Genomic DNA, 15,440 nt, shown 5'->3' with positions numbered 1-15,440 from the left:
AAGGAGCTCTTTGGGCTGACCAAAGGGAGTAGTATCACCTCCCAAAACACACAATTGATCATGTCACTGGAGAGACTGGACCACAAACAAACAATGCGTCAAGCTGAGAGATGAGAGTAGGCCAACTAGACGTGATGAGGAAGGGAAAAATGACTTCTCTGGGTTAAGAGAAGAGCAGTTTATAGTACATGGGCTCCACCCACAGGGCTCAACAGAGAGCTACTCATACCTCAAAGGAACTACCTGAGGATGCCAAGAAGGCATACAACCAAGAGCTGTAAGGAATCCATTCTTCACACCTGGAGCTCACTTTCCCCTGGGTTCTGAACTTTTGAGGAAAATGTTTTGTCCCAACTGTTCTTACTCTATAACCTAAGAAAATATCTCCAACTAAAGCTAATTAACTCTGGCTAGCTGATTGATTTCAATGGGGAACACACTGGAGAAGAGTAACAGTATTAGAGAATCTATTCCCATCCTTCACAATTATACTAGATTGCTGAGGGGAGAAGTTGTCAGCCATCCTCTGGGGACCTGACCTGCTAGTCCAAGTGGGAGTTCTGAAGTAGTCTCAGAGAGAGTGCTACATGTAACAGTCAGCTGTCTTCCACCTTATACTCAACCACTTTCTTCCTTCCATCTCCCTAACCTCATCATCTTTAGCCTCACCTGTCTTCCAATTCATAGCTTGAGCACACACGCATGCGCAAGCCAAACTCCTCAACCTGTCATTTAAGACTTTCTATAATGTGGTCCCATACCCTCTCATCAAGTTTATCTCCTCGTTCTCTTCACAGTGCCCCAAACACACCATACATCGACTTCTTCTTATGTAGTTTCCCTACTTCTAGCATATGTCTTCTCTTTCCTCTTCTCAAAATCTAACCTGTCATTCAAGATCTGGTCATTCTCTACCTCTTCCATGAAACACTCCCCAAATAATGTGGATATACCCTTTATATGAACTACATCATTCACTTTGATCCTTAATCACATGTTGTTTGAAATTATTATTTAGCTGTTTCATGCATGTATGCCATACCTCCTAAATCACATTACAAATTCCAGGTAGGCAAACACTTAGTTTTACATTTTATTTAATAAAGCACTACACGAATACTGTGTTCAGTAAATACTTAGTGAATGAATAATGAATAATGAATGTTAGTACCAACAAAAATACACTGGAGGAAACAATGGGAGAGTCAGGAATTCCAAAAGAGGAGTCAACTGCAACAGTCCAAGGACAAAGACCTAAACAAAGGTAGCAATGATAGGAAAAAGGGAAGAGGCAAATAGCAGAAGAGCAAAGAGCAGAAGCTGGCAACTACTTCGTCACAGTGTAAAGGACAAAGATTACTTTAAGACTGCACTAATTTTCCTGGTTTGAGATGACACAGATGATAGAACTGCCCATGGAAAGGAGAGAAAAAGAACACACAGGAGAGAATCCTGGGAGAAATAGAGGCAGTTTGGTCTTCAGCACATTTGAATTGAGATAGGCTATCAAATCCCTAAAGGTTTAATAAGCAGAGCATTACATGGGACAGTGATAATTCAAGTTAGTTTATATTCCATGGATTGTATATTTATGAATCATAGCTGGAATTAAATTAGACTGGTTTACCAGTATACATTTCATTCTGGTCTGCCTCCCTTACTGCCTAACATATATACAGAATCCTATCTTACTAAGGGGCTCACTACTAAAAGTCAGCTATTTCTTTCTTTCTTTTTTTGCGGGGCACTGGGGGTTAAGTGACTTGCCCAGGGTCACACAGCTAGTAAGTGTCAAGTGTCTGAAGCCGGATTTGAACTCAGGTACTCCTGATTCCAGGGCCAGTGCTTTATTCATTGTGCCACCTAGCTGCCCCCAAGTCAGATATTTCTTAATTTGGCAGTAATCATTTTCAATTCTACCCTTGAGGACTTAATTCATATGTGGATGAAAAGTAGTGTGCTTAAGAAAAATATGGAAAGACCAGAGTTTAAAAAAAAAAGCCAAAATAAAAACTGAATGTTAATATGGTTCTCATCACTTTTCTACACAATAAAGATATATTAACTGCAGTTAATACTTCCATATTGGAAAGCTTTATCCCTTCTATCTTCAAAAGAAAACACATGAAAAGACAAGACAATATTTTGAATTATAACTTTCCCAAATACATAACATCAATGAATACTCAGTTTTGCTAAACTGGTCATCTCTTATACATGGAGAATATTAAGAATTGCAAAAATAATTTTCTATAGCTACTTGCCCTAAAGTTCCATTAAATGAGGTAAAAAGATTCTTTAAAGCTAAATTTAAACATATGTGAAATTTTCTCTCAATCCTGAAAATTGGTAGCAAATATAGCACCTCATATTGTATTTTTGTATAAGTATTACATACATTATCTCATGAAATTTCAATCTCTCTCCATATCCTTTTTGAGCTCACCTGCCAACCCTAAGGTTACTTCCAGCTCTAGAATTTTAAAATTTCTTCTATAAATAAAAAAAATTAGAAAAAAATTTATATTGCAAAGGAACATTCACATACAGAACAGAAAGAGGTAGTGTGTAGTATAGCAGGAATCAGGGAACCAGGGGGGTGGGAGGCGGGGGTATCAAGTGACCTAGGTTCTAGTCTCCACTCTGCCACTGATTCACCATGTGACCTCTGGCTTCAATCTTCTTACCCTAAAATGAGGGAGTTGGATTAGAGAGTCTCTTTGAATGACCATTTTTCTGACTATATTAAGTAAAAAATTGATGAGGTTAAAGAATTAGAATAGTTCCACAGGGCAAAACTAGAAGCAAAGGTGTAATGAGGTGAAAATAGGATGGACATAAGGAAAAACTTCCATGTTAGACATATACAAAAGTAGAAGGGACTAATTGAGATAGTTAAGTTCTGTGTCATTGGAGGTCTTCAAACTGAGTCTAGATGACCATTCGTTGGGTATGATGTCAAAGATTATTTTGGTGGTATACATTAGACTTAAATGGTTTCATAAGGTCCCTTCCAACTCTGAAATCTGTGATTCTGCCATGCTATTGAATCCTCTAACAACCAGATCACGACATTCCAACATTTTTTTCCTTTTCTTTTTTTTGGAAACTGGGTCTCCCCATCCTGCCCAAGCTGGAAGTGCAGCAGCCACTCAGAGGTTGATCCCAACACTGATGATCCCAGAATCTTGTAACCAGGGTTTTTGTTTTTCCAATCTGGGCTAGTTCATCCCTCAATAAGCAGCCTGGTAGCCTACACACCCAGGGGTTCACTATCAGTGCTGGCCTTAATGCAAATACCTGACACCAATCAACTTTAGCCTTACTGTAGCTCAGAATCCCTAAATTCAAGTGATCTACTAGTCTGAGTTTTCACAGCAACAAGGACATGTAACCGAACACCCAGCCCAACAACATTCTTCTTCTCCCACTTCAGTCATATACTGATGTGATCACATCATTGACATTAGCATGTCAAAAGATCTCCAAGCTCTTGAACTTCAAAATTCTTTCCAGCTATGACCCTTAATCCTTCCACTTCTCTCATTCTCTCCCTCACTAAAACTGCTCCTACAGTCTCATCATCCCATCTCCCTTAACCTTTTCCAATCAATTCCCCCAACTCTGGCCTCACCTATCAGTCTTGACCCTCATAAAGTTCACCACTTTAGTCTGAACCTGAGACTCTCTACAATTCTCTACCCCCTAACCCACACCACTATTCAGACATGCTCTTTCTCAAATCTGGGTAAACTCCAGTAGTGCAATTCCGCTATTCCTATTTTTCAGGCTAAATTACTAGAGAAAATCAGTTGGTTCACTCACTATAAACTTATGGCACGTAATCTTAGTGGTACTATTGCTTCTTGGCATTCCCTTTTTTTCCCCTTAGCATTCCTTCTAATCTAATCTTAATGAATGCCCCTCTGATAGCCCACAATAAGTTACACAATGTTTCTTCTCTCCAGCTCTCTACAATGCCCATTACTACACTTCAATGCTTAGAGCAGAGCAGATTCGATTTTTCTGTCCCCAAGAAGCTTACATTCTACTTCTTGTATACATAGATAAGTAAATACAAGGTAATATGAGGAAGAAAAACAATAACAATTCTCATCTTATTCTCGACATTACTCTATGCTCTAACCAAACAGAGCTTCTCACAGTACCCAACATATGTCACATATTCTGCAACTTAAAGATTCCATCCCTACACTAGCTACTGAATTCATATTTATCCTCAAAGCCCAACTGATATGCTACCTCACTGATAGTGGCCTGACTCCCTCTCACACGAAGCACTTGCAACTTTCTAACATACCAATAATCACAGATTATTCTAATATTTATGTGCTATATTCCTCTATTAGATAAATTTCATGATAATTGGGTGTATATCAGATTTAAATTGATCTTATTCAGCATCTAGCGCAGTGTTTCACACAAAGAAAGTAATAAATAAATATTTGTTTCCTGAATTGCTAAACTTTTGTTCTCAAAAACACAAAGGCATATAACATGCCACAATAGTCTGGTTTTCTGATGAATGTAACATGGCGGGGGGCAGTGTTTATGGGATACCATGATTCCAAAGAAAGGCATTCAATGTTTCAACAATGGAGTCTTGCTATTAAATCTGAATTACACTGTAATTCCAAGAGCAGACCATCAATATTTGACCTTAGAAGTACATGAATATATGACTTAACTAACAGGATAATAATCTGGGATATAGATAATTGACTCCAAAGAGGCAGATCACCAATAAGTACTTATTAAGCACCTGCTATATGCTAAGCACTGTGATACATGATGGGGATACAAATATAAAAGTATAACAATCTCTGCCCATCAGAAGCTTACATTCTTACTGAGGAGATACAACAGTTCACTTTTAAGTAAATAAATGCAGGATATTATGGAAAACAATATACAGCGATTCAAGTGAGAATGCACTAGCAACTGGGAGGAATTAGAAGAGAATTCTTGAAGGTAGTTGGGGTTCTAAGAGGCAGAAGTGAGGAGGGAAAGATATGGCATTCAACCTGTGTAAAGGCACAGAGGAAGAAGATGGAATGTCATCTATGGGAATAGCAATTAAATCAGTTTGGCTAGAGTGTGGAATGTGTGAGGGGAAATGATATATAATCAGCCTGGATGATAGGCTGGAGGCAAGAACATATAGGGTTTTAAATGCCTGAGTTAATTCAGATTTTATCATATAGGCAATGGAGAGCCACTAAAGCTTTCAAAGCTCACAAGGAGCATAGTCAGATGTAGGTTCTAATACATGAATCCTCTATACTTCCTTTCATGAGAGGATTTGATTTTTACTTAACTAAGAGAATCCATCCTGAGCTTCCTCATATCCCAACTCCACACCTAAAAATTCATCTTTTCTCTTGCTCATATCTGGCTTGATTGAAGGGATGATCCTTCTCCTTGTCAAAGACAACTTCTCTATTTATGCCCTATCATCTCTTCACAGTGCTTGTCCTTTCATCTTCAACTCTCCCCTTATCTAATGTTTTATTCCCTACTAACTATAAACATAGCAATATATATCTTAAAACAAAATTTTAAAACCCTTCATTTAAGGCTGCCATCCCCTAAAACTATCATCCTTTATTTCTTCTTCCTTTCAGAACCACAGTCTGAATGTGACTTTATTCATGGCCTTCATTTCCTTATCTCCTTGAAAGTGGAATTACAAACCTAACATATGTTTAAAACTGTTCTTTCCAATGTTACCTGGGATCTCTTAAATGTTGAATCAAATGACCTTTTCTCAGCACTCTTCCCTTTGGACCTCTCTAGTTTATGTATTGTCTACTGCTCCCTCCTCCTGAATACTTTCTCCTCTTTTGCCTTCAGTGATGTTGCTCTTTCCTTCTGTCTTTCCTCTGCCTAAAACTGTCTAATTGCTTAATACTGGGACCTAATATTGTCATACATACACATATACACTCTGTATATATATACACACATGTTGACCCCTTATCTGTAACACACAAATGCACACACACACGCACACGTTTTTCTTTTGGTGAGCTCATCTGCTCCCACTGGCTCAATTATTACCTCTAGGCATATGATTCCAAAATCTCCATATATTCAATCCTGTTCTCTCTCCTAGACTTCTCAAATTCAACCTATCCAAAATAGAACTTATTATCTTAAATAAATCTCTTGTAAATTCCCTCCAAATCTCCTCCTCTTCCATATTTCTACCGAGGGCACCACCATACCTAGGTTAGCTAAGTCCCCAACTTCAAAGCTATCTTTGACACATCTTTCATCCTTTAATCTCCACATCGGTCTCATCTCTCCACTCATATGGCTACTACTCTTCAAGGTCCTTATCACCTACATTAATAAAACTGCCTTCTACTTGATCTCCTTGCTTCGAGTCCCTCTCTGATGCAATCTATCCTTTGGGAAAATGTTAAAGAAATCTTCCCAATGGAAAAGACTAGTCAACAAGCAAATGTTTTATTAAGTTCTTACTAAGTGTCAGGCATTGTGCTAATCCCTGGGAATTCAAAGAAAAGCAAAAAGATGGTCCCTGCCCTAACACAGCTCACAATCTAATGAGATTCCAAATATCTTCACTGTGTCTAAAGCTGCTTCCCGCATCCTTTCTAAAAACCCTATACATCCCCACTATAACTGATGGATGCCTCCACTTTCTTTCTTCTCACTTTCTTTTTTAACTTTCTACAATCTGGCTTCCAACTTTATCATTTAAACAAAACTGCTCTTTCCTGTGACCAATAATCTGTTAACTGCCCAATCTAAATGGCCTTTTTTTCAATCCTTATACTTCTTGAATTCTCTGCAGCCTTTCAGACAGTCCATCACTTTTCTCTCTAGGTTTCCAAGACAGCTCTCTATGCTGGTTCTCCTCCTCCCTGTCTGACCCCTCCTCAGTCTCCTTGGCTAGATTCCATCCAAGTCATGCTCATTAAACGTGGGTATTTCTGAGAAATCTATCCTGGCCCAGTTCTCATCTACCTCTATACTAGTTCACCACCTAGTGACCTCATCAGCTCCCATGGTTTCAAGTATCATCTCTATGGTGTTGAATCTCATATCTACTGCTCTAGCCCTGGCCTGTTCCCCAGTTTCCAGACACTCAATCTGGATCTGCCATATTTTAAGCTCAACTCATTAACTTTCCCCTCAAAGCCTCTGAACCCTTTTGAGCTCCCTCCATCCTTCTGAACTTCCACATTTTTGTCCTCCAAGTCTCCCACGCTCTCAACTGAGTTGTTAGCTTTGCTTCTTTACTCCATCTCTCATCTCTTATATCTAATCTGTTATTAAGCCCCATCAATTTCACCCGTACAACATCTCTCAAATAAGACCTCGTCTCTCCTATGACACTGTCACCACCCTTGTGCAGACCCCTCTCATCTCACAGGACAACTGCAACAGGCTGGTCCCTCCCCCCTCCAGTACCTCCTTCACTCAGATGTCAAGTTAATCTTCCTAAAGCTCAGATCTTCCCATGTGTCTGTCTGTCTGTCTGTCTCGGTCTCTCTCAATTCCATTGGCTTCCTATCCCTTTCAGAATCAAATACTAAATCCTCCGGCGTTCCAAACCTTTCACAACCTGGTCCTACTTTTCCAATCTTCCTAAACCTTACTCACTCCCAAGTATTGTATGATCCAGCAATTGTCTCCTCCATTAGACTGTGAGCTCCTTGAAAGGAAAGATTGTTTTTTACCTTTCTTTGTATCCCTAGTGCTTAGCATTGTGTTTGGCACATAGTAGTAGGTGCTTAATAAATGCTTATTGACTGGCTCCCTTCCCCATCAAAGTTTAAGTTATCAAAATTGAAGTTATATAACAGTGTGGAATCAAAGCAAGTTTATGCCCTCCCCCAGCCCAGGATAAGCAGATATCCTGAAATCTTACCACTGTGAACAATGATTTAGGTTTGGATACTCTATACCTTTGTCAACTCACTCTCATTTGCATCTCCCTTGGGTTGGTGGGTTGGGTGATGTACAAAACTCCTCCCAAAACCTTCCTTTACAGAAGGCTCACAACCTTTCTAGTTACTCCTTTATCCATCAGCAGCTCTGGTTGGCTTTCACTCCTTAGAACAACACTCCCGACTTCCCACCCCCACAACAATCCCCACCCACCCCCACCTTTCAGCTTCTTTTTATGTGTTGTCTTCCCCCATTAGGTAAGCCCCTGGAAGCCAGGGACCATCTCTTTTTCTTATTTGTATCCCCCAATGATTAACACAGTATTTGGCACATAGTAAATAAGGGCTTAATAAATATTTACTGAATTGAACTGAAAGGTATTTTAGGAATCACTGGTAAATTGAACTTAAAAATCTTATTCTTTAACTGTCAATATATTCACAAATACTAACTTGAATAATGGCAAAAAAAAATTATAGGATACTTTCATGACTGGCTATAAAATTACCTTCATACTACAGATTAACAGAAATTATACTAACAAGAGCTCTCAAAAAACTATGCCCACTTATCCAAGACACTTTAACCATTGTATTTATGTTTTCAACCTGGACATAAGAGATTTTACTACTGGTTTCAAAATGCAGTAGATTTTTAAAGCACAGAATTTAAGAGATAAGATTCAATATCTGATAATATCGAAATTTTAATATAGGTTTTAATAGTATTAAAGCATTTCTGGTGAAAATACATACTAAATTTCTTTCTTTCTTTTTTTTCTTGCAGGCAATGGGGGTTAAGTGACTTGCCCAGGGTCACACAGCTAGTAAGTGTCAAGTGTCTGAGGCCGGATTTGAACTCAGGTACTCCTGAATCCAGGGCCTGTGCTGTATCCACTGCACCATCTAGCTGCCCCCTTAAATTACTTTCAAAGAGTAATAAATATTCAGGCTCAGTATTTGACAAAGGAATTTATACTTATTTATGACATGTTATAAAGGAGAAAGCAAATTTTATAATAAATTCTCAAGCTAACATCAATCACTACCCACATTTTAAAATTAACAATTCAAAAACTGATAAAAAATTAAAATGTTTCCTTTAAAATGGATAAGTTTAAACCATTAAACTATTCTAAAAAGCAAGACGTGGAATGACATAAAAAGTTGGTATGGAATGTAATGAAATTCTAAAATGAAGACAACTTATTATGGGCTGTTAAAAAAACTTTCAAAAATAATCTTATACTTTTGAGAAATAAAAAAAATTATTAATCAAATATAGGAATTTCAGTTATTTGTGGGATATATCTACATTCCTATATACCTTTCTTTTCCCCCAAACACAAATATTTAAAATATCTCTAATGGATATTATACTAGGGAGGTTTATGGTAGACGAAGAGTTTTTTCTATAACAATGTCTTTTCTCAAAGTGCTGTGGGTAATTCAACAGCAGCATCACAAGAATGAAACTGATGCAAGCTTAGTCAGTTTCATCTCTACTTTTGTAGGGCTTCCAGAATATATAAAGCTAATTAGGTTCAAAGCAGTTTACACACTTTGTACAGAAGGCATCCCCAGGGCCTACCAAGATGGAATGTGAAACCGACTAAGCATCAATTTCACTCTGTAGGCATAATCTTGGTGAGGGGGAGGAAGGATGATAATAATAATAATAATAATAATAATAATAATAATAATAATAATAATAATAATAATAATAAATAATCTTAGGATAGAAGGTGGTAACCAAAAATAATTTCAGAGGGTAGAGGGGAGAAAAATAATTGCTTAATTTCAGGGTGGAGACTGTACTATGAGCTTCTTTTGGCGACGAAGCTAATTAAGTATGATAGTAAATTAGGTTGGTAGCAAAAAACAAAACAAAAAGCCCTTAGAAATAAAGCTACCTCCCAGAAAAATTAATCTACCCACCAAATGTCTAAAGGAGATAAAAAGGACCCTACTTTTAGTTCCTATACTAATATTGAGCTACATAAACATTGTTACTATGAAAATAGCTACTTTAGTACACAGGGATTTATTTCTTAAGGCTCCCAAACAGGTTCATCTATCTTAAACTGAGGACTCCCCTTAACAGATTCTAACTGAACAAAACAAAGAAGTGGTGGATAAGATAGGTAGAGAGTTTGGAATAAGTTATTTAAGACTATTTACATTCAGATAGATGGCACTTATATGATAATAATCCTCTTAAAGAGGTTAAAATCAAACAACTCACTTTATTGTCGTCACTTTTATAAAAGATGGAATAACATAAGGCCTTTAAACACATACCAAGCTGTCAGAAAAGGATTCCCTTCACACCAAAAATACAGAAATTCACTTCTCAATCAAACAATAATACATAATAACAAACAGCCATTCTACCACAGACTAGGAAAAAGTATAATTTATATAAAATGTTATGTTTTAATTACTATTATCACAATTTTAACATTAAAGTTCATATAACCAATTAAAATAACACCTAGAGAATATGAAAACATTAAATGTCACCTAAAACATCGTCACATGTTCCAGAAGACAAAAATTTACATCTGAAAGTCTTAGGACAAGGGAGGAAGTAGGGTTATGGTTAGGGAAGGTGGGAAAGGACCCAACTTACACTCAGGCAATTAAGTTAAATTCCAAGACAGAGAAAAGGCTATATTCCTCCCATATCTAGAAAATCCCAGTAATAGATGTCAAGCAAGAAAAGGCATCTAACTAGCACCTTCTGGTTCTAGGACAGGGAGAGAGCATCACATCCCTCCTGAACAGCTTCCTTTTCCCTTGAGAGTCCCCAAAGAGGTAGGCTGCCTTTGAGGGTCAACCAAAGCAGAATACTTATTTCAGGGCCCATTATTTCTCCAAAATTTTCTCTTCAGATATTGATGTTTTGATGTGGAATCATCACCGAAATAACAAAAAATAATAATAATAATTACAGAAGATCAAGTCAGAAGACAAAACAACACAGAGAAGAATCCCACTGAATAGAAGTAATGGACACAAAAAAGAATTCTAAAGACACTGAAGACAAATGTAAAAATTTTATGTCAGTTCCTTTCATATTGTGATACAGAAGAGGAAGGTAGAAAACAGTGAATTTATTAATATGGAATGGGGAGAAAAAGAACAAAAAAGAGGAATCCTAGGGTACAAAATTCAAAAGCTTTATGCAAATAGCTGTTCAAAAAGGTTTTTTTTTCTGTACAAATACAAAATATAAAAGGAACACTGCCATTCAGTCAAAAATGCTTCATTTTATTTATGAAAATTTTTATTTGTCTTAATAGAAGCCTCTTCCCTTATAAAGGGAATTCATACCCAAAGAACTCATTAACTGAAGTCATTATATTACCTAAGTATACCTGCTCTCTTAGCATCTCCACTGCAACATGCTTGCCTCTCCATAGAACTCATTTCTTTCACCCTAAACTCACCCTTCTGCCATATTTCTTTTCTTTTCTTTTTTTGGTGAAGCAATTGGGGTTAAGTGACTTGCCCAGGGTCACACAGCTAGTAAGTATCAAGTGTCTGAGCCCAGATTTGAACTCAGGTCCTCCTGAATCCAGAGCGGATGCTTTATCTGCTGCCCCTTCTGCCATATTTCTATGGAAGACTCATCCTTCCAGTAGCCCAGGTTTCCAACCTTGGAATTATCCTTCACTCATCTTTCTCACAATCACTACTCTAGGTCAAACCCTTATCACCTCACACCTAGACCACTGCAACAGTCTCCTTATTGGTTTTTCCTGATCTTTCCTCTCTGCAAACCATTTTTTACACAGTTACCATCTAACACTGACCATCTCACATATCCCTGGTTCAAGAAACTTCACTGGACTCCATCATCAAGGATAAAGCACATTTACATGTGTGGCATTTAAGCCAGTCACAAGCTGGATCTAAGGAATCATTTTTTTCCCCAAACTGATTTGACATCATTCCCTCTTGAGCACTCTATGGTCTAGCCAAACTGTTTCTGTTGCTGTAAACAACATTCCCTCCCTTTCTCTCCCTCCCCATGTCTTAGAAACCCTCATTGTGGTCAAGGCTCAGCTCAATTGCCACTTCCTACAAGAGGCCTTTCTTGATTTTCTCCAGATGTCAGTGCTCTCCTCCACCTCTAATTTGTATTACTTGTATATATTTTACTGTGTACATATTTCTCCCCAACAGAACCTAAGCTCCTTAAGGGTAGGGACTGTGTTGTTTTGGGCTTCTTATCCTCTATTACATAGTAAGGACTATTTTAATAAATGCTTGTTGAAGATAAGAGATGATTTAGGAGAACAATAAAAATAACATGTATATATGCTGACTTTACACAACTGGTAATCTCAATACCAGGGCAGGTGCGGTTAAATTAACTTTGGGACTAAACAGGAAGAAGGTTCAGAAGTAAATGGCTCCTATCAAAAGTGAACTGCATTGCTAACTGTGCTAAGAAAGCACATTGGTACAGTAGTTCTTCTCAAAAAGATGTACTTTACTTCTAGTCTATAAATCTGAATTACTTTCTTGTTCAAAACTTAATTATGTTTACAAATAGAGTACTTTGAAGCTTGTTCATCCCTTATTCCTTCTCTGTATAAAACTCTTCATTACATACAAGGGACATTATTCTTTGCTGAGTCTGTTCTGATTATAATTCATAAAAGGCTGAAAGCCAAGTTCTCAACTGGATCCCAGTGCATTTTGGTTTCCATTTTTTACTAATATTAAACAGAAAAGACATTTACTTGAAGGGAAATTACCTTCTTCAATGCTGACAATTACCATATATTTGAAAGTTATAGCGTTCAGAACATTTATAATAAAGGCAACAAATTCCACATCATTTCCAATCGATAACAACTGAATCCCAAGGTCCAAAACCACAGAAAAACTAATTCTCCAACGGAAAGAGAAAAAAAATCAACAAATTTTTTCAGGGGTTGAGAATGAACTCATTATTTAATGATTAAAAACTAGGCTTAAAATCAGATAACATATTGAGGTATCACCTTGACAAGTTAATTGATCTGGTAATAGTAAAATTAAAAAGGTTGCTGATAGTAACGGTAATGCAATCAAATCTTTGGAGCTCCTCAATTTCATAATAAATCTTAATTTATTTGTATAGTCTTTCTTTTTAGTTCAATAACTCTGAAATAAGGATACCATACGACCAAAAACAATGTTAACCTAGAAGCACCTGTGTCATCAGACAAAGTCACATTCAACTTAAGGACAAAACAGACAGCTAGCTAGCCCCTAGTATTAAGCCATTAAAAACAATGTCTCCTAAAAATAAATTTCCATGTCAACAGAACAAAGCTGTTTATAAATAAGAAGAAATGTGGAGGTGTGAGGAAGATAAGAGGAAGCCTCACCAAGTAGCAAATGCAGGAAATCAAGCAGAATGAATGAAAACTGGGACAAGGGAAACTTGAAAGTATAAGCTGGAAATGAGGAATGGGTAAGAGTTTTATAGGTGAAAAGAAGTTAGGAAAAATTAAGAGGAATATCACAGGAAATTAAGTTGAAAGGAAATGGAGACCTCAGTAAAAGTGGTAATTGAAAATGGGTGTAATTTTGCCAAGAAAGATTTAGGCTAGGACATAGCTATCCTATGAGAGGTGGTAATATTTGGGCAACAACAGTATCAGGTTCAGGGTAGGAAAGCGTGCAAACAGAATAGTAGGTTATTGAATCAGATAATGAAGAAAGCACATCCTATGAATTTCAAGGTAAAGCAACAGAACATTAAAGACAAACTTGGAAAAAGTTATGAGGAAGGAGAGAAAAGAAGTTATTAAAGTAAAGCAAAATCAGCAACCTAACCTCAACGCCCAATTAATCACTGAAAAACAAATTACATCTCAGGTATTACCTTATTTGTAACATACAACAAATTGTAACAAAATAACAATTTGAGGATGTGACAAGAAAACATCTAATTTAAAAAGCCAAGGAAGAGAAAGGAGAGAAGACAGAAGTAAAAACATTCAAAAAACAATTAGACATAAATGTTAAGGATGAGAGGGGGAAAATAGGTGCGAAATAAGAGACAGCATTCAACTGTGAGAAATCGTCCAACATGGGGAAATAGAGGGTTAGTGCTGTGGAAACTTTGTGGGATCTCAACAACTTTAGAGACAATAGTCAAAGGTGTCCAAAGAAATTTGCGAACATAAAGGAGGTAGCATATAATGTAAGAGAGCCAAGGAATGAAGTAGGAAGCCTCAGTGGGGATTTGCCAAAAGGAAAAGAACAGAGTAGCCATCGAAGCAAAAAGTGAGGGAGGTGAAAGGGGGGGACAGGTCATAACAGTGGGGGAGGAGGGGGGAGAGTGGAGTAAGGATGTCAGCGACACGGTGTTTACAAAAATAAGGGGGGGGGCGGGCTCAGAGATGGGAGGACCGAAGGATCCTTGGGCTTCAGGGATGGTCAGCGAAAGAGAGAAACAGAAAACCCTGTCTTCGTTGGCTGGGAAACAATCTCCAAACACTCAGGGAGGCAGAGGGGGAGAGAGAGGAGGGCAGCCTGGGCCACCCGGTAGAAGGCCCCCATCCTCCTCCTCCTCCTCCCCACCCCCACCCACGTACACATGCCCTAGCAGACACAGGCCACTGGGGGGGGGGGTATTTCCCCCTTCTCCTTCGCAACATCCCCTACCCAACACACACGGGGGAAAAACACAGGGGGTCGGGGGGGGGGGGAGAAAGGGGATCGTGGGTCTGAGGATCGCGGCAGGTCGTGACCTTCTAGAGCCAAATCTAGGCTCTGTTCCTCCTCCCCAACTTCTGCTGCCCCCCCCGAACCCCCCAGCCCCGGACCAGGGCCAAGGGGAGCCCTGTCCCTGGGGGGCCCCCGGGTGTTTACGTGTTGGAAGGCTGCGCGTGCGCGTGCGCGTGGGGGGGTCTCCCATCATCCCGGGTCGGGGGGGCAGATGAGGGGCCGCCTTCATCTGCGCCCCTTCCCCCCCCAATCTGCGGTCGAGATGGGGGGAGGTCAGCGCCAGCCCGCCCGCTTGCCCGGCAGCCCGGCCGACCGCCTTCACTCACCTCCTCGGGGATGGCCGGCTCGGCGGAGGACGCCGAGCCGGCGCCAGCCTCGGGATCCATGTCCCCGTTGAAGAGAGCGGGGCCCTGCTCCGCGCCGCCGCTACCGCCGCTGCTCAGTGCCGCCATCTTGTAACCAAGAGCTGGAGCCCGAGCGACCGCGGCTGGGCGGGGAGGGGGAGGGGTAATGCTGGGGGAGGGAGAGGAGAGTGGGGGCGGGTCCTGAGGGGGAGCGAGTGTGTATGACTTTGTGTGTGTTTGCGCGCGCGCGCGCGCGCGCGGCGTTGAAACCGGGAGGGGGGAGCGCGGATGGAAGAGAGAAGGGAAAACGAGGAGGAAGCGAACCCGGAGCGGGGAGGGGGAGGAGGGGAGAGCGCAGACCGTGGCGTCACTGGTGTGACATCACCGGCGGGGAGCTGCGTGGCGTCACTCGGGAGCCCCT

At 39.5% G+C, this 15,440-nt stretch overlaps 1 protein-coding gene across 2 annotated transcripts in view; it reads right to left on the bottom strand.

Moving 5' to 3' along the window:
- The window catches only part of BRAF (B-Raf proto-oncogene, serine/threonine kinase), a 153,044-nt gene extending 137,909 nt beyond the window's left edge, over nt 1–15,135 (bottom strand). For both annotated transcript variants that reach the window (XM_043965648.1, XM_043965649.1), the window contains exon 1: nt 15,002–15,135. In XM_043965648.1, coding sequence (XP_043821583.1) covers nt 15,002–15,127 — 126 coding nt within the window. In that variant the 5' untranslated portion in view covers nt 15,128–15,135. The remainder of the gene's footprint in view (nt 1–15,001) is intronic.
- Nucleotides 15,136–15,440: the final 305 nt, after the last annotated feature.

The sequence above is a fragment of the Dromiciops gliroides genome, chromosome 5, assembly GCF_019393635.1.
Source record: "Dromiciops gliroides isolate mDroGli1 chromosome 5, mDroGli1.pri, whole genome shotgun sequence".
Taxonomy (NCBI): Eukaryota; Metazoa; Chordata; class Mammalia; order Microbiotheria; family Microbiotheriidae; genus Dromiciops; species Dromiciops gliroides.
Note: the sequence above shows the minus strand (reverse complement) of the source record. Positions and strands in the feature narration are given on the sequence as shown.